This window comes from Lonchura striata, chromosome Z (assembly GCF_046129695.1).
Source record: "Lonchura striata isolate bLonStr1 chromosome Z, bLonStr1.mat, whole genome shotgun sequence".
Classification (NCBI taxonomy): domain Eukaryota; kingdom Metazoa; phylum Chordata; class Aves; order Passeriformes; family Estrildidae; genus Lonchura; species Lonchura striata.
This window is the reverse complement of record NC_134642.1, coordinates 37,145,829-37,173,101: the sequence shown is the minus strand read 5'-3', so window position 1 is coordinate 37,173,101 and position 27,273 is coordinate 37,145,829. Positions and strand designations below refer to the sequence as shown.

General features: G+C 36.2%; 1 protein-coding gene across 2 annotated transcripts in view; it reads left to right on the top strand.

Annotated features, from left to right (window-relative positions):
- WDR70 (WD repeat domain 70) overlaps window positions 1-23,670 on the top strand; it is a 126,891-nt gene extending 103,221 nt beyond the window's left edge. For both annotated transcript variants that reach the window (XM_021551634.3, XM_021551628.3), the window contains 5 exons: window positions 11,019-11,119; window positions 12,492-12,571; window positions 15,285-15,401; window positions 15,727-15,889; window positions 23,198-23,670. In XM_021551634.3, coding sequence (XP_021407309.2) covers window positions 11,019-11,119; window positions 12,492-12,571; window positions 15,285-15,401; window positions 15,727-15,889; window positions 23,198-23,282 — 546 coding nt within the window. In that variant the 3' untranslated portion in view covers window positions 23,283-23,670. The remainder of the gene's footprint in view (window positions 1-11,018; window positions 11,120-12,491; window positions 12,572-15,284; window positions 15,402-15,726; window positions 15,890-23,197) is intronic.
- Window positions 23,671-27,273: the final 3,603 nt, after the last annotated feature.

Genomic DNA, 27,273 nt, shown 5'->3' with positions numbered 1-27,273 from the left:
TGTTGATTCTTCTATGACCATCCTATCTGCTTCCAGTGACTGCTAGTTTTGAGATATATTGATGCAGATAGAGGAATTTTGCAAGTAATAGCCTCAGTGAATTTTTTTTCCTTGAATTTATCAAGGAGAGAAATCACCCGTGCTGCAGGTTATGGCAGGGTCCTTTACTTCCTGCAGGTTGCATCAAAATTACATCAGGGCTGGAGCTCCTGCCTCTGCCACTCTAAGAAAGCTGACGCTCTATGTGCAGTGCCCCAGCCTTGTTCTGGCTTGGTGTGTAAAGGTAAAATCAGAGATTCTGAGGGCTTTGTACTGTGGCAAGGGTCATGTTTACTAAACTGTACAGAATTCCCTCTTTTTAATGGAACTTTAAAATATCCTGTTATGAATGTGCAACCTTTTCATAGTTTTTCTGTCTCTTTCTCTTCTATCTCGATAGTATTATTTATGAAAGGTTCTTCCACTCTCTCATAAAATGTTCACAATAAAAGAAGTTTATTGGACTTTCTCAATTTGAGCATTAGAGGCTTATTTAAGATGCAAGGCCTATAATTGACACACAGAACCTTTCATTGCTCTGTTTACGTGGATAAGGAGACGTAAACAGATGTCAGGAAACAATACTGCCAGAATATGGGCATACAGAGTTTATGTCCTTAAACTCAGAGGCTGTTTCCCTTTTTATTTGTCAGGTAGTGTGAGAGTCTGGAAGACCTGTAGCTGCTTTGGAATGAGGTTTAATCTTTGGGATATGCAGTCTGGAAGGGAAAGGAGATTTCACTACCAGATGAATGCCAGGGAGGATTTATTCTTAATTCTTGCTTTGGTTATGCAAGCATGAGATCTTCATGGGAACCAGTTACAAATACCTAGAGTATGGAAAAAAGAAATGGGTACACAAGATTCCCCCCAGTGTCAGTTTAGTTTAAAGTAGCTTTGGATAGGCACTTGAATCACTCTCATGTCTGTCATTCATTTGGCTACTTCCAAAGGATCTCCTGGTAGTTATTCTTATTACAGACAAGATTGATCTTGGCAACAGTAGAGTCCTCATTTTCCCCATATGGAAGGGACAAGTATTACACTCCATTACTGCCAAGCAAGAATGGACACTGAGAAAGGGGGGGAGGGAAAAAAAAAAGGGAAGTTGTATAGTTAAAGGAATTGCTGATTTTTAATGAAAATTGAAGTAATAATTTAATTTAAAAATGAGCCAAGATCATGAGTTTGTTTACATTACAAAATGAGATGTGTAAGTTTTTTTAATTATTCCACAGAATTTTGTAAATAAGCAACAATCCAAAACTATATATTTATGGTTGTTTTGGGAAACCTATTTCTGTTAGGAGGATTCTTCAATATTTTCTTAGTTTCTCAAATGTAAGCAAAAGTTAAATTATTAAATACTTCTGAAAATAACTCTTAAGGGATGTTTCAGGAAGGTCTTCTGAGACAAGCTATAAATAAAGCTTCTTTTTAGATGAAAGAATGAAAAGGAAAGAAGGAGTAAGGAATATGAACCTTCCAGTATCCTTTATGCTTGGTTGATATAAAATTGCAGTATTTCTTTCCTTGACCTTAAGCAATATAATTTACTATTTATAAGGTGCAGTAATGCAGTAATATAGTAAAGGGCTTTTCCACTGTGGCTCATTTCACTGAGATTTAAAGCTTTTCTTAAATTCTTTAAACTTCTGGAAGAGATCATCATGCAACTTCTGATTTTTGTTGTTGTTGTTGTTGTTGTGTTTTTTGGGGTTTTTTGTTTGTTTGTTTGTTTGTTTTAAACCATTTGGTTTATTTTTAAGGAAAATCCATATTTTCCACACTAGGCAAGTTAATACAATATTTAAGGCCCAGTAAATTTATGATTTTTTTTTCAAGTGAACAAAATCACCCCGTAGTATAAGAGGTGAATCACAGGGAATGTGTTTTCTTTTATAATGCGGTGACCTGTCAATTTTTATTTTTTGCTTCCATAAATATAAGGACAACGTGATCCTTCCCTTTGTGTGTCCTGAAGCAGTATGCATTTTGTTCTGGGGAGATGTCACTAGAGGTTTGAGGTATGCAGGGTAATAAACTGTGAGGGTTTTGTCCCTGTAACAGGGAGTGGGAGTGCACATGAAGGTTGTCTCCCTTAGTTTATGATATATGGAGAGACAAAAGTGTGGCTGTAATTTTAACAGACTAGGTTTTTGAAAATGCCTGGCAGTTGCACTTACAAGGGAAACAGGTTGCCACCTTGATTAAGTTACTTTTTGGTTCCTCAGAAAAGGAAAATATTGTTCAGTGGCTTCATGCTCTTGTAAAAAGATACTTTATAGCTGTACCTTGAAAGCTGAGTGGTACAGCACTGTTATCCATGGTTTCTGTATTGAAATCCTTCTTTAAAATAATGGCCTCAGAATATATTTTTAGGGTATTTTTGATTTCTACATGGAAAATTGTGAGTTTTATTCATTTCTGGTCCATTTTCTATTGAATATTTCCACACATTTTCTAAGTCATGTTTCACAAGGGAAAAACATTAATATTCTTTCTTCCACTACTGTATTCTCATGAGTATTTTAAATCTGATGATAGCAGGTCACTACATTGTAGATACTCCCTAACATCCCACCTTATTTATTGTAGTTGGCTCTTTTCCTTGGAAGAGCTCCAGGGGAATCATGAACGTGAAGATTTTTGCAATTGGGGTTTACAGTAGATTTTAAAATATAATACTAGTACATTTCTATTACGTGAGCAGCTTTTTTATAAATCAGAGCATACATAGTATGAACATGTGTTTACCGTATTTTTTCTCAGAAGAAGAAACAAGATGAAAGCATTTGTTATTCAGCTTGGCAGACATTTGAAAATGGCATATTTCTAAATCTGTTATTTAACTTTTTAATTATTCTTTAAAACTCAGGGTTTTATAGGTTTTATAAGAGTTACACAGTTTTATCCCCTCTTGTGGTGCTTCCAGGAGGCTGACCAGCTGTTTCCAGGTGGAGCAGCATGGCAAGCCAGGTAGATGGTGGTTGTATCACCACTTTGCTCTAAGACACCAGTGGAAAGAGATTACAGAGTGTGCAGTAGGAATTGACATCATTAGCAATGATCTTTGATTATTGTATAGAAATTATGGTACTTCTGCAGATAAGATTGCCGTTACCTACGGATTAGAATTTCAAGTTTCTGAATTTTTTTTAATTTTTCCTTTAAATTCTAATTGGTTAGAGCTGGAGAGAATTTATTAACTTGGGTGAAAATGTATTGGAACACTTGCTTCAAAGTCCTTAGGGCCTGTTTCTAAACTTTATGGAGTATGTGTGAGAAGTGTTTTCTTTTAAAGCATTGAGATCTTTGAGACTGCCTCTAAGTTAGAATGCATATGGATCTTTCCTCATCATGAGATTTTTAGTATATTTTGATTAATTTTCCTCTCTTCTTAAGTAGTGTATGCATTCTTGAAGGGATATATAAAATAAAATAAAACATGGCAGAGGTTTTTTTTTGGTTCATGAAAAAGGTGAGTCACATAAAACATGTCTGTGAAAGTTTGTACTAAGCCTAGATTCGTATCCACTGCACAGGAGTCTAAATATTTGAAGTTTCTAAATAGTTCCACACCTTTATGGTAAAATGGAAAAGCTTGAGAGCCCCTGCTTTAATATCTTTCCTAATCACAGAAGTTGTTTAAAACCAGTAGTAACCAAACAGGAATGGGGAACAATCTTGTGGTAGTGGGAAGCTGTCTTCAGCAGATGACATCTAAACATTTGATGTTTTATTCAAATATATCAAAACTGTATTAAATAAATAGAGGTGTAACTTTGTACATTTCCCTTCTGTTATGGGGAGACATAATTTTAAAATCAGAAGGACTTAATGTACAAGTCCTAGAACTATGGAAAAGAAAGCTGAAAGGCTACACTGAGATTTCAGTTCTTTAACCAGTCCAAGTTTGAAATTGCTTACCCCTCTCACATACAAATGTAATGCAATCTTAGGTAACAGATGATGTTAATTTGTAAGGGAATTTATTTTAAGCTTCCTAAGTAGTATTATTTATTGAGTTTTGAGCTCCTGTGCTGCAAGTGCAAAAGATAATGCGAGCGGTTCTTCAGTATAAGGATGTAGGACAGACAGATTTATAGGAGAAAGGACAGACTAGATGTGCTAAATAAACTAACTGCATGCATACTTGCACTGATTTTGACAGACAAAGGTTTTTTCAGAAAGACTGGAATTTGTAGTGACTCCATTTAAGATAAATACTCAGTTCAGTCAGAAAAGCCCTACTTAGCAACTGCTGGGGTCACCTGTCCTTACAGAATCCACGACCACAGTCAGAATGTCATGTTACATGTTTGCTATCTTCCCTGCTGACATGTCCCTTGTCTGACTGCCTGGACAGCCAAATGCAGCAAATCCAAGCAGTGCCGTTCAAACGGCCCATCACATACCATCACAGCCACTGAAGCAAAGCTTTCACATGGGAGAGAGAGGTTTGTTTAAGTTTTTCTTCTCCTGACTGAAAATATTTTCTTAGGTCAGCAGTTCTTGCTTGCACTTTTTTATTGTATAACTTCAGAACAGATTCTGAGGAATTATTTATTAGATTATAGGTTAGGAAAAGGGTAAGCAATAAGGGCAAATACAGAGTTTTTTCAGTTTAACCCCTGTTCTGTTTTTACTTATCTCCAGAGCTACACCTGATCTTTGAAGCTAAGGTTTTCAAGATTTGTTGGACAATTTTAGAAGTTTGTGTCTGGTGTATTCTTTCTGCACTATGAGTATTCAATACGGTACCAGGATTCTTTATCTTGAACTGTGGAGTTTCATCAAAGTAGCACAACATGCTGTAATATAGATCCTCATTAGTTTTCTATTTTTCTTTTATAGCTATTTTGGCCTCTGTAGGCTGTGGGGATTCACCTGACCAAATATAGATGTCTACAGCTGATCCAGTCACCCTAGGCTCCTTTTCTAATCAACAGAGAAAAATAAACATATTCAGACTGTGATTTTATCCCATCCTAAAAAATAGATCTCTCAAACATGTTAGCTGAAGTCCACTGTAAAATGCTTATTTCTCTCTGTTAACTTTAAAGGGAGACATTTGTAGATATTTAAAGAATAGATCTCCAAAGATTAAAACTGTAGACATGTTAAGTTTGATTAAATAAGTCCCACCTAAAGTCTTTACTACCCTCCGTGGGTGTTTATTGTCTTCTACTAAAGCACTGGAACATTTAATCTCTCATTTTCTGACCTTGACAATAGCAAAGTAGGAGATAATGAGTTACTTTTGCATTCGCTTCTGTTGATACAAGAATTTTTGACTGTAGGCAATTCACAGGAGAAAATCCTGCCACTCTGTGAAAGACTTGTGCTTGCTGAGAGCAAAGCCTACGCTCTCTTACTTGCACCTGATTTCCCAACAACTGTCAAAACATCAGCGACTTCACCATGGAGTTACTGAACTTCATCTAAAGAATAACACTTTTAAAGAAACATCAAATGTTCATGAAGTGTTGCTTCATAGGTTAGAGATGTGTGAAAACCTGGGATTAGCATGGTTCCTTTCAATTTTCAGTATTTATCTGAAATTAGCAGTATGTTTTCCTAGTGACTATTTGGAAGACCACTTGGTTTTCCCTGTTTACACCCGAGACCAAAGTTTTCCCCACCTCAAACTTGTGCTGCCCAGACAGTCCCAAGGCACCCCTACAAACTGACATCAGGAACCTGGACTGGTGAGTTTCCCAGGTGGAATGCTGGCTGCACATTCAGCCCAGGGTAAATATGAATATTAGCTGTATGTCAGAATCATTCGGTAGAGATTTCCAGCTTCTCAGGGTATTTTCATGTAGGGATGGAAGTAGATAGATTGCAGTCTGCAAAGCAGAATTGTTGTCAGTGTTTTCATTTAAATAGTTTGCACTAATAACAATGGGAGAAGACAGTAATTCAGTGAACTTTGCCTAAAAGACTGATAGCTGCTCTTTACTGATTATCATATCTGGTGTTTTGGAGCAAATGTGTAAGCCAATTGAAAGTCAAGAACAATCAGAGAAGATTGAAAGTGTGTACCTGAAGTGAAAAGAAAGAAAAATGGAAAATGTTTATTCCCAGAGTGCATAACTGATAGGGAAGCATGTATTTCTTTCCTCTTCCCTGCATGGCAGGAGAAATATTTAGTATTGAACTTGAAAAACTGATATATGCATTATCTGAAAATGCACTCCACGTGAAATGTTCATTTTCAAAGATAACTGCATAGTACTTAACCTTAAAACTTAACTGTCATTAGGGAGAAAGAAGACAATGCCTGACTGAGAAGCACTAAGACCTCCTGAAGGAGGGAAAAGAAGTTAAAACTTCACTGTAAAATATGGCCCCTCTAATTTACTTTTCATTTTGCAGTACCAAGGAGAGAATATAGTCCAGTTGACCTAAGTGCTCTGGAAGTGTATAGTGATTCCTATTTATGTCCAAAATGTGGAAGTTCTTGGAATTTTTTGGAAAATGGTGGAATCATTATCATGCCAGTCTTGTTCCAATTATGACCTCCATAGGCGTACACGCATATATGTGTGTAAAATAAAATTTTGCTAACACAAAAAAGATTAACTGTAATCATGGGGCTTATTTACATAAAAAGTTAGTGAGATTTTGTTGGATATCAGCTGAAATGCAGCAAGTAAAAAACAATTCAATTCTTTTGTACCAGACCAGCACACAGACATGTAAAATGTTAGTATAGGAATTCAAGAAGGCATTGATGGACAGAAACCTGAATATTTTCTTATTTTTTTGCAGCAGAGTGAAAGAGAATAGAGGTGAATAATACTTTCAAGAGACATTCTTTATATATGTTCATGTTTTTTTGTTACATAATGAGCAACCTCATTATGAGCAACCATTTTGGTAAATTCAAAAGATACTAGTAAGGTTAAGTGACTGCTCAGTCTCTGAAATGCTGCAGAAAAAATCTTTTAGGTCTAAGATGTAACATTTATGTGAAGACTGTATGTACTCTGCAATTCACTGAGTTACAACTAAGAATACTTGCTGTATTATGTAGCATTAATTAATGCATTTATGTATTTTTTTCTTTATATATTTTATCACAGCACATGCTCTCCAAAACCTTTCTCAATCCAGCTAATCACTGCCAATGTGTGATCTCTAACCATTCATAGTCCCTCTTACTAGAAATTATTAACCTTTCTTTCCTGCCTGACCTGTACTGACCCCTCTGAGTCTGTACTTCCCATCCTGGATCAGTTCTATCCACACTCTAAAACTGAGTGGTTTTATCTGAAGTGTGGTCCAGGGAATTGAATTTTGTCTTTCCTGCTGCTGTCTCAAACCGTATTTATAAGCAAAGGTCCAGGAAAATTTTTCCAGTCCTTGACATCAGTCTGTACTTTCATGACCATACCAGCTTCATGGTTTCATCTTAGAGGGTAAATTTTCCATTCCTGTGTCACAAATCATGTAAATCTTTTCTTGCTGACCTTGTAAAATGCCCTCTCTGCATTGTTTACTCCTGTCAGGGTGTTGCCCAAGTGCTCTGGAAAGTTTCAGTTCAGATAATTAGCTTTTGCTTGCTGTCAGATCTGCCTCAGTTATTCTTCCCTATGTGTGTTGAACACAGGGCTGTATTCCTAGGTCAGAATAAGTATCTCATTCTGTGTTACAGAAAATGAGGCTTCAGTTTCTCATTTAGAGACACAGCTGCTAACTTTTGTCAAAGCACTAGGACTTGCTCAGTACCAGAAAAGCTGTATGTGTAGTTGCCTAGTGAGCTCAGATATATGGATAATAACCTGACAGAAAAATTATTTGGTGTTGTTTACTGTTTACCTGCAGCAACAGCTCTCTGTTTACTTGACTCAAAGGGAAATACAGCGGTGAGAACAGACTGATAGGGGTAAGACAATCCGGGAACCACCTCAGAAGTGTCTACAGACAATGACACTCACTGAATCTGTTCTAACCTCTTTCACAGTGAGAATCAAGAAAGTAAATTTGCAGTGTTTTTCTTTCGTGTAATATTTTTAATATTTTCCCTGTCTGTCTTTACAAAAATACTTTCACAATGTTTTCCCAGCATTTCCCAATGCAAGCTACTGTGTTTGTATATGCAATAGACATTGCCAAAGGCTTTTCAGATTGATTTAATTTGAAGAACTTAATGCTTTTGCATAGCAAAAGTACAAAACAACTTTTAAATTGTTACTAGTAATTATCTTTTGTAATTTTCTTGTAATCACAAAGCTGGCCACATCAGTCTATGGAAAAAATATTTTCAGGATTTTTTATGACAGGCTTCCAGTACTTCATGCTCCAAAAGCATAGTGTCCAAAGCATTCAGCCATCACAGAAGTCTTATTTTCAAATGTTGAAGATGTTTATGGGGTGATACATTCTACATTTTATCATTCTTCTTTGTTACAAGACATTTTCCACTTGCTAAGCCATGACCTGACTTTTTTTCCCTTTCAGAATCTACATAAATTTTTCTTGTTTTAAATTAAAGAAAATTTTTTGCGGTTTGTGGTTGTGTTTTCAGGTTTTTTAATGGTAGGGCTGGTTGTACATTGAAGCAGGTTGCTGAAAGAGGCTGTCGAGTTTCCATCCTGGGAAATATTAAAAAACAAATGGTGATATCCTGAGCTGTCTCTAGTATATGACCATTCTTGGAGAAAGATGGTTGAAGCAGTCATCTCCAGAGCTCTCTTCCAACTATTTTAGAGTTGTGAAAACTTCAGTATATCAGTACCTACCTACGTGCACATGTAGGCAGAGGCAAGAAAACACTTATTTGTCTGTATACTTCCTTGCCTGAAGAGCTGGGAGGTAGGACCTTCTTTGAGATGGAATTTGATGTTTAGCATTTCCAGGGATAAAGATGTCTACCTGAGTTATTCTAAGTGGAAGCAGTTGAGAAGTTAGATGCATCAAAGAATAAATGCTCTTTAAGTGTTCATTATTTTTGTGTGATAAAGATTCTCTTTACCCTTCATTTCCAGTATTAAGACCTAGTTTACAATCACCCCTTTATTGTACAGTTAATTAGAATTTCGACTTCTTTAGGATTAAATTATTGAAAAAAGTTTTTAGGATATAGTTCAGGGATTCAGTATTTTGGTATTTTTGAAGTATAGTCAGTTTCTAAAATAATGTAAAAAGCACAGAAGTTGTTTTTATTATTTCTTATAAAGTAGATTTATATACCAGTGGATTGATAAAATTACTTGCATGTTCAGAACTTGAGTTTGTTTAGTTTTTAACAAATTATATTCTGGGAATGTTTTATGGTTTTGAAAGATTTATAGGGTTACATTTAATGACAGTTTCTTTTGCCTGCTCTGTAGCACGTGCCATGGTGGTTTTAAGTGTGCTGTGCATGTTTGACAAGTTAGAAACTCAGCAAACCCCATCAGTGCTGAGCCACACTGTCTCACGCTTGTTTTTGTTGGCTGGTATCCACTACCATGCTATAAAATACATTTACATGACAGAAGAAAGTGGAGAACCACATTAACTGCAGAGTTTAAAAAGGCTGGCTAACCACATGCAATAAATATTAATAAAAGAAAAGGCCACCCACCTTTGACCTTCCATATTTGTTACTAGCTCTGGTGTTTAGAGTTACTTTAGCATTTTGAGCATTACATAACAATATGTAAGACTCTTACTTAAATCCAACAACTTATTAGCAACTCTGTATTGTGTACTTCAAGTTTATCTCTAAAAATGTTGTTCTGTAGTTGTCTTGTAATAAGCAAACCAGATTTATTTGTACCTGTAAGTAAAACGGAAAATATACTGTTGTATGCTGTGTGTATGTGGGAGGATGCTTTGCTGGGGAACCTTGTAAAAAATGGCTGTTTGATTAAAGAAACTTTGTCTCACTCAGTTTTTCTTCCTAAAAGAGAATACAAAGCAGAAAAAACAGCTTAGGAGTGTGTCATGCATCATGCTGTGGTAAAATGAAGTTCTGATTAATGATGGCTGAATGGGCTTCAGAATTTTTTCAATATTTTTAATGTTATGTGTCTCATAGCATTAAAAAAAAATGGAGGCTGGACTAAACCAGAAATAGTATGGAACATGCACTGGGAAGTTGGAGGGAGAAGAAAGGGAAGACTAGAAAAGGGAGCATTGTTCCATGAAATACTAACAACATAATGCTTCTTGCTAGCTCTGGATACATTTGTTACATAAGTGGCACAAGCCAATTTCAGCCTTGGACAATATCCATTTCAGGCATTACTGTCTGTCAAAAATAGATACTTTCTTTTCTGTTTTTGATAAGATGTGTTGTTCTTTGTGGCAGATTGGCTCTCTGGAGTTAGACATTTGTGTCTTAGAATTTCTGTGCTGTCTTGCTGAGTCAGACTGAGAACAGTACTCACATGGAGATTTAAAGTCACATGTAGAACAATACTCTTAATGTCTGAAAATGAGTTTCAGTGCTGACCAGAAGGGTGACAGTACTGTGAGACGTTGGCTTCAAATACCAAGTTCTTCGTGTTGTGGGAAAGAAAGAAGCAAGAGTGAAAATCAGCATCTCTTCCGTTTCTGCAGTCAGCAAGTGAAAAGGTCAACAGTGTATGACAAGAAGGGAAAAAACAGATAAAGTGATGCATGAAGTGGAAGAATTAAGAATTAAAAATAAGAGTACAAAAGTCATGAGCACCTGAATCGCTATATCTTATCTGAAGCACTTAATTGTTCTTCTTCAAATCCATCTTTAACTTTCCATTTTCACTGTGCCCATGAAGATCCTGGCAGCAGATAGTCTGTAGAAACCACTGGTTATCATACTGTCACCAATTTTTACTTCCTTCCCTGCCTACATGCTGGTGTTGTATTCTTCTCTGGAGTTGCTGATTCATATACTTAGGCTTGGTTCTGCTACAGTGTGGTGCAGTCTTTGTCAGTGTAAATATTAATTTTAAGATCCAGGTAAATGACCAACTAATTGTCAATATCTCACTGTATTTCAGAGTGTTGTGCGTTGTCTTTGGCATCCCAAGCTGAACCAGATCATGGTTGGTAGTGGAAATGGTTTAGCCAAAGTGTACTATGATCCTGTCAAAAGCCAGAGGTATGTAATAATGATTTATTGTTGTTTTTTTCCCTCAAATATAGCCTGATTCTGTGATTTAATGATTATACTAAGAAATGAGTAAAACTGGTTTGGTAGCATGTTTTGCAGAGTTCTACTTATTCAGCAGCAGTAGAAAGACTAAAAAATAACCCAAAATGTTAGCTTATGAAGAATAGCACTTTTTCCACTTGGCTTTTCCTTTTGCAATATGCTGGCTGTTCTACCTGAATTTAGAAAAGCTTTCATTTTTTAATTGCGTGAAATCTGCAGTAAGAGCAACCTTTCATCCTATCTGTTGGAGGTTGCTGAGGAAGTGTTACTGAGTGGGTATTTATTGTATTTATGTTTTTGTATTGTATTCAGGTTTCATAATGCATACTTTCTTCTTGAAGTAAAAATCCTGTTTAGAAGCACCAAACTTCAGTGCTAATGAAGTAATCCTGGAAGACCCGATTTCACAATGTGCAAAGCAAGGAAACACATGCCTACCTTTCATCTACTTTAATCTCATTTATCACATAAGGATTTTGTCTGTACATCTAAGGGAAAGATGATACTGATTTATCAGACAGTGACTTGCCAGCCTAAGATGAAGCAGGCCTAAGTAGCCTATAAATACTTGTTTTTTCATTAATTTTCTTTTGCCATTTAGTGGGGCATTCTTCCTTCCTGTCAGCCAGGAATAAATAAGGTGTTCTTCCTATATATGTGGTATCTTTGTTTTGCTGGCATCCTAAACCAAACTGAGTTAATGTTTTCTGGATACTTACTGTCACCTGGACACTTCCATGTTAAGATGAAATCTGGTTTACAAGATTACCAGAAATAAGTTTTATTTTTCTGATTTTGGCAGTTTAGAGAACATGGGAGTTCGTCATCATTTTTTGGGCCACAGAACCCTAGCACAGTTTTGTGCCTGGTTTGTTTCCTGGTATTCACCATAAGGAGGTAGATACCACTGGTTTAAATCAATCTTGCTGTGCAGCCAGGCTCATGCAGTCTTTCCTGCCTCAGTGTTACAGGCACCTCTGGTTGATAATGGCCAACTCTGCTGCCTAGGAAGAATTATATCAGGAGCAAATGAGTGCCCAAGTTTGGAGAGCAGCACTTCCAATGTGCACATTAAAGTACTGTGGACAAATGAAGTGTGAAATGAATCTTCCACCCTTATTTCTGTATGTCATATAAACCGCCGTATAACAGAAACACTGTAATCTCCCTACCCTCCTTCACATGAGCATGAACAGGCAAAGATACACACATTCATGACTATTTAGAGTGCTGTGTAATTTTGTTGAGACTGTCTTGAATAAAAACCTGTTTCTGTTTGATATAAACAGACTAACTGAACTGCTCTGTTTCCTCCTAGGGGAGCAAAATTATGTGTGGTCAAAACAAAACGAAAAGAGAGACAAGCAGAGACTCTCACGCAGGATTACATTATAACACGTAAGAAATTTAAACCAATCTTTATAGTAGAATCCTTAGCTCATTCTTAGGTTTGTAATTATTTGCAGACTGTTTAGCTTTATTTTTTCTCCTCTAAAAGCCAGTCTTTCATTAGGATTGATCACTAGTGTCATATATTGGTGCTTCATACAAAATTTTTATAGTGTTGCACAAACAGAAAGGTACATCTAATCTGTATTCTCTGTAAGGTTGTTAATAATGGTTGGTTTCTTGATTGTGGTGCTTCTGAAAGCCTCAGAAATTTTGGAGCTCTTTTACAACTTCAGGTTCCAAAACTTAATTGTGGGATGTGGATGGGTTTAGGAATAGTTTTGCCATTTTGCAGTACCAGTTACAAAATCAGAGATAGGAGATAGGTCTTGAACAAATAACAAATGATTTTTCAAAATTTGTAATTTACTGAAGTTATACCGGGTTTTAAATAGGTTAAATATCCCTAGCCTCAGAGGTTTTTGGGAACTTATTTAAGAAATAGTTATCATTGCTACTATAAAATGTTCAATGATCTGCCTTTTTCCAATGACAGATTTTACAATAGAATGAGGGAATTAACTGAGAGATCTTGACCATCCCTATTAGCATTGCCCTGTATAGTGTTTCCTCACATAAAATGAGAACAGTCACATGGTTGTGGTGTCCTGCTTCTCTTCATCATCTTCCAGTTCCAGGGTGTTCAGTTCTGATTTCTAGTAGTCTTGGTTTTAAACATATTAAAACCATTTCTCTATAAAACAAACAAGTTGCTTGGCAGCATAATAAACAAAAAGAGGTTGAGAATGAGGGAGTGTGGAAGTCTTGGTAACAAGACCCATATCAAGCCACTTTGGTTCCAGGTACCCATCGTGGGCACTTTCTAGCCACAGCTGTCTCCAGCCTGCATTACTGCTGCAGATGTACAGCTCCAGTTTTTGGGGCAAACTTAAGTAACAACTGCCAAAGATCAGGGGTATTAATCCTCATTGGGTGCTCTTAATCCATCCTTACAACATCCTTTATTGTAATGCTTTGTGTGCACTGTCATTAGTGTTTATATTCTAAAGAAATTCTGTGATTTTTTAAAGCAAATTCTGCTTAAAATTAAGTGAAACTTGTGTGTTCAGTGGCATTTATAAATGTCATTGAACAATATAGTCCCAAGTTATGCACATTTTTGGGATTTTATCACTGAATTCTAGCTGATTGTCTGTTTCTTCCACATAATTTTGAAACTAAATAAAGATGCTTTCCATATACATCAATGCAGAAAAACATTGTAAGGATTTGCTCAGAAAATTAAATTTTTTTTTTCATATTTTGGAAATTTTCAGTAGTTAGATGTCTTTAAGTTTACAGATAGAATTAGGAAGATCCAAAGATCTCTGAAGTGCTTTTGCAAAGTGAACTGACCCCTTTTATCTTCTCCTTTTCCCCCCTCTTTTTTCTTTTAGGTTTTTTTTTTTCCTATCAGATTTCTTCTTGCTCTTTAATATCAGAATTGCCTGTAATGGCTACTTAAAATGCAGGAATGTTGTTTTAAGGGATTAAGTGTCACTTTTAAAACACAGGAATACACAGCATGGTTTTCCCTTAGACAGCCTTGACTCCACAAATGGCAAAAGCTTGGATCTGTGCATTAGTCACCTCAGATGCTCTGTGGAAACTGATCAAGCTTAATGCCTGCCAGATAATTGTCCCTGGCATTTCATACTTAATGAAATCTGCAAAAATAAAACTTAAACATTTGTTTCCAAAGATCTGCTGTGTGTCACTAGGCTGTGACTTCATTCAACCTAATAAATTGAATTGAACAGGCTTACACAAGCTGAAAACTCAAACTGCTAAGTGCCTGAATGCTCCCTGATGTTTGGGTGTTGTTTGTGGTGTTTTTTTTGTTGTTTGTTTGGTTTTTTTTTGTTTGTTTGTTTGGTTTTTTTTGTTATTCGGTATAGAGATGATCCTAAATTTAAGATTTGTTTGGTTATTTTTTGTCTTTATTGGATCATTTGACCCCTGCACAATTTCCAAGGTTTTGGGAAACAGCAGCAGTATCACACCTGAATGTGAGATGTAAGCCTCTCTGCAAGAAAGCCATGTCTATGAACATGGTGTTTCTCTGTTGCTGAGTGGATCAAAGCTATTACTGCGACTGAAGATAGCAGTTTTATGAGGACATAGAAGTTCTAAATCCTGACAATTTAGCCAGACTTTCACAGTTACGATATTTTTCCAGTGGTGATTAATCTGATTATTTAAGAAAGAACATGATTGTGACTTCACATGCCTAAAATCACATTTGGAATTATTGAGGGGTTTCTGCTCCACTCTTTGTCATATCCAAAATGTATAAAGTGCCTTGTCATGCTCTTAGAATATGAGAAAGCTGAAGAAACATAGGAAGTTCAGAAAAGAGTAACTGATTGGTCACAATACTAAAGTTGACAGAGGTATGAATGAAATATGCATAAACTGTGTAAACAGTATTTCAGATTAAAGGCTCCTGCCTGAAGGAACCCAGATATTTGACTGTTTTCATCCGCAAAAAATTCAGCAGAAAGAAATGCCTGAAAGTACAACTCAGTAAACCACTGTTTGAATATGGGAGGCTACACCTGACACCTTTTCCATTGCAAGAAAGAATCCAATTTGTATTTCAAATGCTACAATGAAAATAGAATTTCTAACACTTAATTTTGTCTAAACTGTGACCCTTCAGCCCATGCGCTTCCAATGTTCCGTGAACCACGACAACGAAGCACGAGGAAACAGCTGGAGAAGGATAGGTTGGACCCCATGAAGTCTCACAAACCTGAGCCTCCAGTAGCAGGAGCAGGTAATCTAGGCATAATCATTTTGAACGGTTGTATGCCAAAGGGGCCATCATGCTTTGGTTCTACACTCATTTGGATTTACATTTTTTGGGGGTGACTCTACTCTATAGATGTATGGGTAGTGTCTCATTGATGTATCATTGGAGTGCTTGCCTGCAAAAAATTAGCAATTACAATGGCTTACTTTGAGTTACATTATCAGTAAACACCCACCTGAATGCAGCCCTAGGTAAAACCCTTCATATAGCATTTTAAATAACCTCTTTGTACCAGGTCACCGGTACAGGCTCTGCCTATTTCTTAAATATTTTTCTCTTCATGCCACAGGTCGTGGTGGCCGTGTTGGGACTCATGGGGTCACCCTGTCATCATATATAGTCAAGAACATTGCCCTGGACAAGACAGATGACAGCAATCCTCGAGAGGCCATTTTACGTCATGCGAAGGAAGCAGAGGAAAATCCATACTGGGTGGCTCCAGCATATGCAAAGTAAGGAAATAATTAAGAACACAAGTAATATTTCTAGAGGACAGTAGGAGTTTAGTTAAAATAGATGGTTTTAATGCTATAACTTGCCTTTTTTGGATCGCTGCCACAAATATGTAAACCAAGAATATACTCTTTTATAAAGATAGGAGTTTCCAGGAGGTTAAATTTTTGAAATTTCATATTTCCACTTCTAAAATGTACCTGCCAGTGCTGGAAGTTATTTTAATGCTTCTAAGTTGATTTGAGTTTAGAATCTTCTCCAAATCAGTGTCTTAAACTGCAATATACTTTTTAATAGGGTACTTTCTCATTGATATATTGGGATATATCCCAATATAACCTCTAGAACACCCTCTAGTTCCAACTGATTCTTAGATTAAACCTTCAAAATATTTATATGGTGTTATGACAGGATGATTTCTTGACTGTCATAAATTTTTATCTGAATTTTTACTACATGAGGACCCAAGTAACTGCCTGAATTAACTTGGTTTTAAACATACAGCAATATTAAAAATTGCAGCTGGTAAAAATTAAAAGCTGATAAAATCTCCTACCAGAATTTCAACATAAAGGAATATGTTTCCAGGTGTTACATAACTTAAAGAGCCTTATCAAGATTTTTGTGGTAAAACCTTGGTAACCCCGCAGAATCACAGCTTTCAGATGATGACATTTCTTTTCTGACTTCAGCATATTTTTGGCTTACTAACTTCATTGATTGTATATTAAGTTTCATCCCCAACACCTGCAGTGTAGTAGACATGAAAGTTTTAAAACAAAGCTGTGTTAGAGGAGGCTTACTGTGTCAGGTGGCCAGCTCTCATTACAGTTCCTTGTTAAAGATGTGGCTGCAGGGGAAGAGGAGAACTGGCTGAGAAGTGGGCAGGATGCACATCCAGACTGCTATTAACTTACACACCAGACGGTGATGTGTATGTGGGGGAATTGGACTGCAGCCAGCAGCATGATGCCTTGATGGCTTTGTCAGCTGATAAATCTCATCCTGGTGAGGATGAGAGCCTCAAGCCATTATTCTTGCTTTAAAAGCTTCAATTTCAGATATACTCTCTGCAAAGAGCATTAAAAAACTCCCAAGCAAGAAGAATATTATTAACCATAACAACAACAACAATAACAACAACATAATAATAATAAGCACTAATAATTGTATTAATAATATCTTAGACAATGAAATGCAGAAACTTGAGTGTGTTGTGTTCTTAGTTTTCAGAAATTCAGGACTCTATTAACAACCACATAAAGCTGTACTATTATAATATATATAATACAATAATATATGCTGTTATAATTATGTCCTATTTACAAAGCATGGATATTTGACCTGTACATAAAATGCATTTTACAGATTTACATACAGACTTATATTTAATAAAATATGCAAATTGTAAGTAATTGATCCAAATTATCCTACAATACTGGTTTGTATACTGGACAGATGCTTTAGCTGTAGCATAAGTTAGACTATAGATTTAGGAAAGGTGATATTCTGGTACATTTTTTAAATCATATGCTGTCTTAAGACCCAAAACCCATCCATCCAGTATATTTCATTTTTTAAAATAGTGTTTATTCTTTTACTACTTTATTCTTCTGCTACCAGTTTTTCCACATTTCTTGTAGCAAATTTTTACTTAAACAGGGTATAAAACTATCCACTTGATATATCTTTTGTTTGACAAGGCATTTGGTCCTGTGCTGTCTATGTACATAAAATTTTCACTCTCCTTCTTCAGAAAATATGTAAGGAAACTACAGTTAGTTCATTTTCTAAAGTGATATTTATTAAATAATTTTAGACTGAGAAGATTAAGAAATGCTCTTTTCTGGTTAATCAGTTTTCATAACTTGGAATATGATTATTGGATTAATTTGTCTGTTCTTGATCCATAGTGGCTACATCTTTCTCAATCAGTTAACAGATTTAATGTTTTTTTAATTGTATATGAGGGAGAGTGACTTTGCATAGCAGGGGTAGTGACTGGACAAGGGGAAATGGTTTTAAACTAAAAGAAGAGAGATTTAGATTAGATGTTATGAAGAAATTCTTTACTCGGAGTGAGGTGAGGCACAGAACAAGTTGCCCAGAGAAGTTGTGAATGCATCATCCCTGACAGTGTTCAAGGCCCAGCTGGATTGGGCTCTGAGCCTGGTCTGGTGAAAGGTGTCCCTGCCCATGGCAGGGTATTTGGAACTGGATGACCTTTAAGGTCCCTTCCAACCCAAACCATTCTATGATTCTATGATTTTCACTTTAGTAAATTTTCTAAAAAACACATTACTTCTGTTTCTAGTTTATGCACTCAGTGTAAAAATATATCTTTTTTGGTGTTAAACATGATGATTTACTCTTGGAGCTGAATATTCGTTTGTATTATTTATCACTTGAAAAAAATTTAAACTTGTTATCATTAGCTTGATCTTTCTGTTCCCCCTGACATTTGAGCCAAAAACGAGAGGGAAGTACACAAAAGGCAGAAGAATGGGTGAAAAACAGATGCTGCTGAAAAGGATACTGGGGGTGATAAGAAGTACATGTTGATCAGGAGATGACATGTCACAGAAGCCCAGTGTGAATAAAGTGTCAAATAAGATGTCATCGACACAACAGAAAAGTTATAATGGATGAGGATAAGGAAAAGATCTTGAGATTTCTCAGGAAAAGGCTTGTTAGTGTCCTTGGCAAGAGCCATTCCAGCGGAGTGAAAGGAAAGGAAGGACAGATTGAAGATTTCAAGTAAAGAACTACAGGAAAGGAACTTGAGGCATCAGTTGTAACTGTTTGAAAAATACATTCTTTGTGAGCTGTTTGTTTTAACACAGCTGTACAGATATACTATAATGACTTCAGATGTCCCTCTGAAGGATCAGCAAGAATAACTAAGCATTGTAGCTGAGTGCCTAATCAGATGCAGCTTTCTTCTGTACCAGAGAGAAAGCAAGGGTGAAATTTCCCTCCTCAATGAGGTAAACTGGAGTTACTGAAAATAACTTTTTGTTACCCCTATTTTGTGGTCTTTTTCATTGCTGCTTGTCACTGTCGAAAGGGAATGACTTGAAGCAAGAGTCTGTAGCTGTATTGTGTTCACTGGACTTTTTCTCAAGGGCAGTGCCAGTCTGTGAAGTATTAGTCATATAATGGCTCAAATGTGGTTAGATGAAAAATCAGGACTGAGCAGAATGTCCTGTAATAGCAGTCTTGTTGGCATGCATTTTTACATTTATCCTAAATATTATTTTGTAAATTTCTAATTTACAAAACTTAGGGAAGCCCCTGCGATTTAGAAAATAGTCAAGCTGGTTGATGGGATAAAGAACAAAAAAGGCGCCTGATGCTGAAAACCTTAACTTTTCCATCTGGAAGTGACCTTTATGACATTATTCTGGTTTCCAAGCATGCTTGAAAATCTTTTTTCTTTGTTTCAGTGCAATATAAACACAAATTTTAGAAGTTACTTTGACATGAGTCACATGTTGTGATATGTAGTTGTCATATCCAGCTGGTTGGGCTGCTGCAGTATTATTTATCTGCTAGTCTATGATCCTCACATGTCAATGAGCTACTTTTACTGGATCTCTGAAAAGCAATTAAGAAAAACAACCCATAACCAGAGGGATTATGGTGACGCTAAAGCAGTCTTTGTGGCCCCTGGAAATTTTCTAGAGGTCTGCATATCTGAATATCTTGAAAACCACTGAAGTAAAGAGGAGCACATAGTATAAATAAATCATGCTAGTTTGTTTTCCCATTTTTGTTTGCAGCCTGTTACCATAACCCACAATAGGAATGCATTTTTCAGTGTATGAGATACTGGTTTCAGCTGACAGTCATGTGCAAACACAGGATCATAGAACAACTTAGATAGGGAGGGAATGCCTGAAGTCATCTAGTCCAGGCTCCTGCTTAAAGTGTGTTCACTGCTCAGATTCAGTTAGATTTGGGTTGTTTAGGGGTTTGCTCAACCAAGGTTAAATATCCTCAAGGATGAAAACTCCCACACCTGTCTGGGCAGGCTGTTCTAGCAATTTGGTTGCTGGACACAATGTGCCTTTGCTAAGTCTGTGCTGGCTGTTCCTTACCACCTTCATGTCCTTCATATATCTGGAAATGCGCAACCTCAATTTGCAGGACAGCTATGTAAAGAATCCACTGAGATTCATTACATAGCTTTCCTAAGAACTGAGGTTTTGAAATTCTCCAAATCCTCCTTTTATCCCTCACAAAGATGATGATTACTTTTTCTAGCCATTGCGACCCTCTCCCAGTCACCGTATCACCTCAGTGATGACAGAGTGCCCTTGCAATGACATAGGTCAGTTCCCACAGTACCTCTGGATCCACGCATGTGATACGGATTTTTACATGTCCAATGAGCTATAAACTCTGTCTTCCTATTCCTGTTGGAAATAATTTAGTCCCTACCAAAGTCTCTGCTATAGTGTAGATGTGCTTGCAGGCCTGAGGACAGACATCTTCAGGGAAGGTGGAGCCTAAAAAAGCACCAAGTATCTTGACCTTTTCCATATGTTTTGTTAGTGGTTCACTTGCTCAATAAAGCACATTTTCCTTCACATTCCTTTGGCTGACAGTGTATTTGTAGAAATCCTTTGTTCTTGCCTCTCACATTTCTTTTCTGTTTCAGTTCCATCTAAGCTTTGCTCTCTTAACTCTGTTCTTCTGTGTTCATGTAATGCCTCTGCTGCTTTTATCTGAGGGTGTCCTTGCCTCCTTTGTGTTCTTCCCTTTTGGAGTGTGTGGTTTATCACAGTCAAATCCATATGCATCCATGCCAGGCTACTGCCAGGTTGTACTTTCTGCAGATGAAATGTAACTATTTTGAGGAGATTTCCTAAAATACCTACCAACTTTCCTTGGGCCTCTTTGCCCTCCATAGTATTCTGCCATGGGATCTACCAAACAGACAAACTGAAATCATATCCCAAAGTCAAGTATAAATAAAACTGAGAAATTTGATGGGGGAAAAAGAACACGGCCCTCAGAAATAAGAATACTTAATAGAAGAAAACTTGTTTTGATACTTTTTGTATGAATTTACAGCAAATTTCTACATTTACTGCAGTTACTAAGCATAAAAAAAAAAAGTGTTTAAATTAGATTAAATGATCACTGCTGATAAAGCAATAACAAAACCAGTGTTTTAAAATGGTTAGGCATATGAATCACCCTGGGTGCCCCAGTTACAGCTATGCAGCTTGTGGAACAGTTTACATTTCAGCTGAGGCTCTAGCTATTTCATGGTAATTTTAAAAAGTGAGGTAGCAAGCAGACTTGACTTCCTCTGCCTATTTTTGCTTTAGCTGAATACTTATGGTACAGTTTCTATCTTTTTTTTTTTTTTTTTTTCTTTTATTCTTCTTCTTCCCCTGCCTCAGCTTTCCTGTACTCAGTAGCACACATACCTTTTCTGAAGTCTGTGCCCCTTTTCAGTGCCACTTGTATCCTGGAAAAAACTTAGGTTTTGCTGCTTGTTTCACAGACGTATTCATTCCTCTAACTTGGACGTGTTTATCTGAATTATGACAGTTACAGGTTTGTGGTCGAAATTCTAGGTTTCCATTTGATTAGTTGTGCTTTACTAATGAAACTCCTAATATGGAGGTCATCCTAGAGGACATTTAGATACTTTTCATCTATTGTGGTGAAAGGAGGGTACATTGCTAAAATGGGCTAAATAAACCTTTGTCAGTATGTCTTTGTTGGAAAAAAGAGAAGATTCCATACATTCTTCCTTTTCAGCAGCTAGCAAAACCCAGTATTTCAGCCAATAAAGCCTTCATCCCTGGTGTCTGTTTTAGATTCAATGTTGATTGTTTTTCCTTTTTTTTTTTCCCCTAACTTCTTTTTTCAGCAATGGGTTAAGTAGAGTTTATGCAATTATTTTATAATAAAACTTTAAAACTGGAAAATATTTTAAAATCTCAGTTATGCTTTCCATAGACAGCAGAAAGACTCATCTAACTTCCACAGTATAGGTCCTCATCTGAGTGCAAGGTCTGCTACAGCCTGCACCCAGGGACCATGTGCCAGTCAGAGTTCTTCAGTAGGGCCATCTCTGGAATTATCAGCATGACCCTTTCTTCCAAGCTTGGAGGATGGAGGGGCAGGCAGGGCAATAGAAAGATTGTGCATGTAAGGAGAGTTGTCTTTGACGAGTTTTGATGATTTTGAACCTATTTATGTCACATATTTAACATGTGGAGAATCCTGCTCTGTAAGAGCGGATGGCTTGCTATTACTCTTTGAAGTCAGAGGCAGCATGGGATTTTGCCTATTTGCCTGTGTAAGGCAGGCACAATTTTGGTAAGGCTTATGCATTTTATAGAGCTTGCCAAATAACAGTTATCATAATATTAATAATAATTCTTCACATCCTTAGACTGATACAAAAACATTAGTTAATATTGTAATGAGATGATGACTGCCTTGGGTGCATTTTATACTTTGTCATGTTGAGAAGTTGAGCACCATCAGCATCAGAAATCTGATAGTTTCAGCTGTGCAGTGATTATGCTGAGAATTAAGTTGGAAAAGGCGACCATGCAGTTGTCAAAGTGTAAAACAAGGGAACTGAATGTCCAAACAATTTATTGAATTGCTACTTGATACTGTGTTCATTTAGAAAGTAATCAGTAATTACTTTTGTAAAATTTAAGTGGTACTTAAAGTTCACACAAAGAGTGGAGGACTTGATACCATCAAACTTGACTGTCAGATACACTGTATTCTCATATGAAGCTCATTACATTTTTTATGTTACAGTAGTGTTAGATAAAGTCTCTGGAGGAGAAGCTGTTTTTTCATGCGTAAGCTGGGCCGGAAACCTGGCTTAGCTGTTCTGTTTCCACTTACTGGCTGCTGTTGTTCTATAGTGTATCAAAATGGAAGTTTCTTTTCAAAATTTCATGGAATGAGGAGTCCAATGGGTCTGCTTTTCTAGCATGGAGTTAAATGTATTTGTTCCTCACTTCTGTCTTAATTTTATTCATGGAATGTACAGATACTGATTGTAAGCTAATGAGGGAATAATACTTGCAAGATGTGTGTGTTTGGTTGTGCTTGTTTGTCTGTGAGCTGCAGGTTTCTTCAGTTCTGAGAAGGTTAGTTGATAGGTTATTGTCAAAAAATAAAAAATGGTCAAGCCTAGTATGCTCTTTTTTTGAAAGTGTCTGTATGTGTCTTTTGTTGGTGTCTAGTGCCTATCTAATACAGTTTCTGATAAAGTATTGTAGTCTGACCACTATTTTAATCTTTTTAATGTTTTCTAGAACGCAGCCAAAAACAGTTTTTGCAGAAGTGGAACCAGAAGAAGATGAAGCAGACAAGCCAGAGTGGAAAAAACGTAAAATTTGAAAAATAATTTGTTTAAAGGATCATTTTGGAGCACTTGAAACAAGATTAAACATTTATTTCTTTATTTGGGGTAGTGGGTCAAAATTTGAAAGGAAATATTACTTCAATTTATAAAACTTGCTGCAGTATAAAAAGAGATTGTTGAATTACACTGGCTTAATCCCACATCTGAATTTTGTAATAAGGAATTACTTATATTGTACAAGTAACTCCTGTATGTCAGTTACTTAGCTGTGTGAGTTAAGTGAAGAATATTTCTTTATAAATAGTGCATTCATTATACAGCCAAATGTTGTTTTTTTTTCATTACTGCCAACTTTACAAATGCCATGTCATGACAATGTTCAATGAATTTAAGTATCCAAATAAAATGGTACAATTTCTCAGACTAATTTTATTTTTTTCTGGTTAAGAGCTAAGAGACTACTGCTTTACAAGTGCACAAAAGTTTAGATTAGTTATTGTGTAATATTCAAGTTTAGTTCATTTGTTTGTTCACATGAGTTACAATTCAGTTCACACTCTGTGTGAATCTTAGGAAATGTGTTTTCTAGTGTCTGTACTTCTTTGCATGATGTTCCTTTTCAGTATGTGTAATATCTACAGTAGCACTGTATACCACTTATATTTTTTTTAAAATGTGAAATTGCAATGGGCAGTTACATTAGTGTAGTAAAAATAATGTGCTTATTTCCAAATTGATGCAAAATTTCATTGAGGTTTGTTATCCCTCTTAGTTTGTATGGAAAAGTTTTAGGATAGAGCAGATCTGTGTATTTAATACCAGGTCTTTGTGTGTAGTGACTTTGTTGTATGCCTGAATAATGTAGATCCTGTCTCACACTTTCTGAAGACTGATACTATTCTTTATAAAGTAGTTTGTCTAAATATGGAAAAAATTTCATAACACAGAATTGCAGTTCCGAGTGTCATAAAGGGAAGGACAGTTTTAAAACTAATGAATGTCCGTTAGGGAAAATAAAGAACCTAAGTTAGTTTTAGGCATTTATGTTGTGATTATAATAATACACAGTATGCTAAGTATTGTGATTATAATAATACACAATATAACAAGCAGTCTGCATTTCCACTAAGAATAGAGACTATTATACATGATAAGTAATCAAGCTTTCTTATTTATGAACAGAACCTGGAGGCATATTTTAAGACTATATTTAGCAATGCTGTGAATCACCTTCCTAACCTCAAGACTACGCTCCTGATAGTCAGCAGAGCTTAGACTTTTTTTTAAGCATTGTTCTGCATCACTATTTCATTATATTGTTTCTTCTTCCAAGCTTATCAGTCTTTTTCGATTCCTATTTTTATACTTCAGTGAAAACTAAGTCTGACTTCAAAAGGTATAATGAGAAGCATTGGCATAAAATACCCACTACAAAATGTTTCCACTGCTTTCACTACTGTAGTCTTTTGATAAGAGAAGAACATCAGTACATAGCTGACAACTTGTCTTTGACCCTTGTAAAATTATTTTAATACTTATTTGTGTATAATAGCAAATCAATATTTAATTTAAAATTGCAGCTGTAATATATAGCATGAGGAACTGAGTAGATGAGTGGAAAGTAAGTGGAGGAGAAAAAGAAATTCGGATGGAGAGGAGTTGTTAACAGAACCTTCTAGAGACCTGCCTATGCAGTCCTCCCCGCAACAAAAACCCATAAGATGTCATTGCTTCATTTAAGGTTGTTTTATTGTCTCATGTTTCATCCAACCACAGCCCTACAAAAGAAAGTATTTTGAAAGGAATTTTTCTAGAATATCAATTAATAATTTTTAAGGATTAGTATTTTTTTCATTTTAGGCTGAATATTAGCATTTCATTTTTCCCTTTGTTAGTTGTTCACTGAGGAAGTGTGTCTTACGGAGGAAAGCTGCAGGGAAAGGTAGATGAGGAAAAATGCTGCAGCTGTTCTCTGAGAATGAGAGGAACTTTTCCTTTCATGTTGTTGTTCATATTAATTAGATTTTGTTTCCTAATTATTAAAAGAATTTAGTTCTGTAAGTGAACACTGCAAAAATTCTGTTGAAATTTCTGTAATGTTCATCATTGTTACTTGCAGTAGTTGTCATAATGACTGTTCTAACAGCCTAGAATTTAAAGCAGTACCTGTGCAGATATGTATTGAAAGTATTTAAAACTAACTGAAGTTTTATTTATACTTTAACTATTGGATTGGTTCATTTGGCATAGCACTTAAATTGGGATGTTCATCAACAAGGCACATTTTAATGCATTTTTTAAAACAATTTTAAATCTTGGACAGCTCAATTATAAGAGTTAAGCTAATCAGAAAGAAGATACGAACAGTGTGCTTGACCATATTTGGGATAGTAAACTTGTGACTCAAGCCTTTGAATTGTCTTTGGAAACATCTTTAACATTAAAAATATAATCACAAATAAATATCTGCTATGACAGATGGAACTCTAGATGCAAACTGGAGCATGAGAACTCTCTATTCTATTTATTTTTTTAAATCTAATTTTCTTATAAGCGTCTCGAAGCTTTTAGCAATTGCCAAGCTATAATCTTAGTCCTCTATGTGTCTGTATTTAGTTAATTTAGTTATTTAGTAAAGTGGCCAGAGTCCAGAGGGGAGTTTGTTTCTGCATTACTGAAACAAGGTGGGTTTATTTTGTTTGTTTCCTTAGAAGCATTCTTTATAAAGGTACTGATGCCTTAAGTTTTAGCTTTCATATTACCCGTATTCTGTACTGCATTAGTATATAACTCAGAACTTCACATAAAATGTTAGCAAGTTCTCTTCACAGTTTAGTTAGACAAAACAATCCTTTTCCAGCCCAATAACCAAGGACACTGTTGCGGTTTCAGGCCCAAAAAGTATAAACAACAGCAAATTGAAGAGAGCAATCTGGGAGGATGGGACTTTATAATCTGAAGCTGTAATGGGACAATTAACCCCAATATGTAAATGGACCAGAATTTACAAAAGTGTGAAAACTCCTGACCCATCATCCATCTTGGTTGTAGCCTCAGTCAGGCTTTTGTAGTGCCCAAGGGGTATCATTTGAAGGCCTTTCTAATAAATACCTACTTAATTCCTTTAACACTGTCCAGCCTCTGTTCTGGGTAGCCTCTCAAGGCATCAATATGCACAATCACTGCATGCAGAAAGGCTTTCATGGTGCTTTCTCAAAACCTGGATTTTTCTGTGCAACTTCTGCATGTTTCTTTATAGTAATTTATGGTCTTTATCCCTTTGTGCTAATGATGGTTGTAGACCAGCTGTTAGGTACCTCTTGTCTGTCCACGGGGCCAAGGCATCTCCCTCCAGACCATTGCAGCCCACCAGCTATCAGTCAGCTCCATTTTCCATTCCTTGTTGCTGACACTGTTACAGAGATATGAATTTAACTATAGTTCTTTGTCTTGTCCTCCTTATTTATTTTCCTATCTTATTATTTAAGGCTTCTGCAACAGGTGAGAAGATTGACAAATCCTGGCATTTTCCTGTGCCTGTTTGCAACTGTTTGGTGACTGTTCTAAGTGCCTTTCTGGTCTACTTCCTATGACTTAAAATTTACTGAAGAAAATGCTTTTGTCTCTAGTTTTTGTGATTGATAGCAAGAACTGTGAATTTGTCCCCAGAGAGTACAGTTGTTGTCTCCTCTCTTATTAATCCATGCCTAATTTCATGTTCCTTTTCCCAACTACATTTTCTGCATTGTGGAAAATTTTGTATTATGGGAAAAGAAACTGTGATCCTTTCTTCTATCACTTCCATCTCTGGACCCTGAGGAGTGTTCTGCATTGCTGAGCTGAAGCACCATCCTCTTGGTTAAATGTTTATCCAGTTTCTTTGAACTCTGATGACTTCACGGGTATCCAGCTTGAGACATTTGTAGCTCACATCTTCCTTTAATACTGAATGATAAGAATTTTGATGTGGCCTGATAGTCACAATAGTATTGCAAAATCTGTCTTATGTTTTTTGTCGTGTTAAAT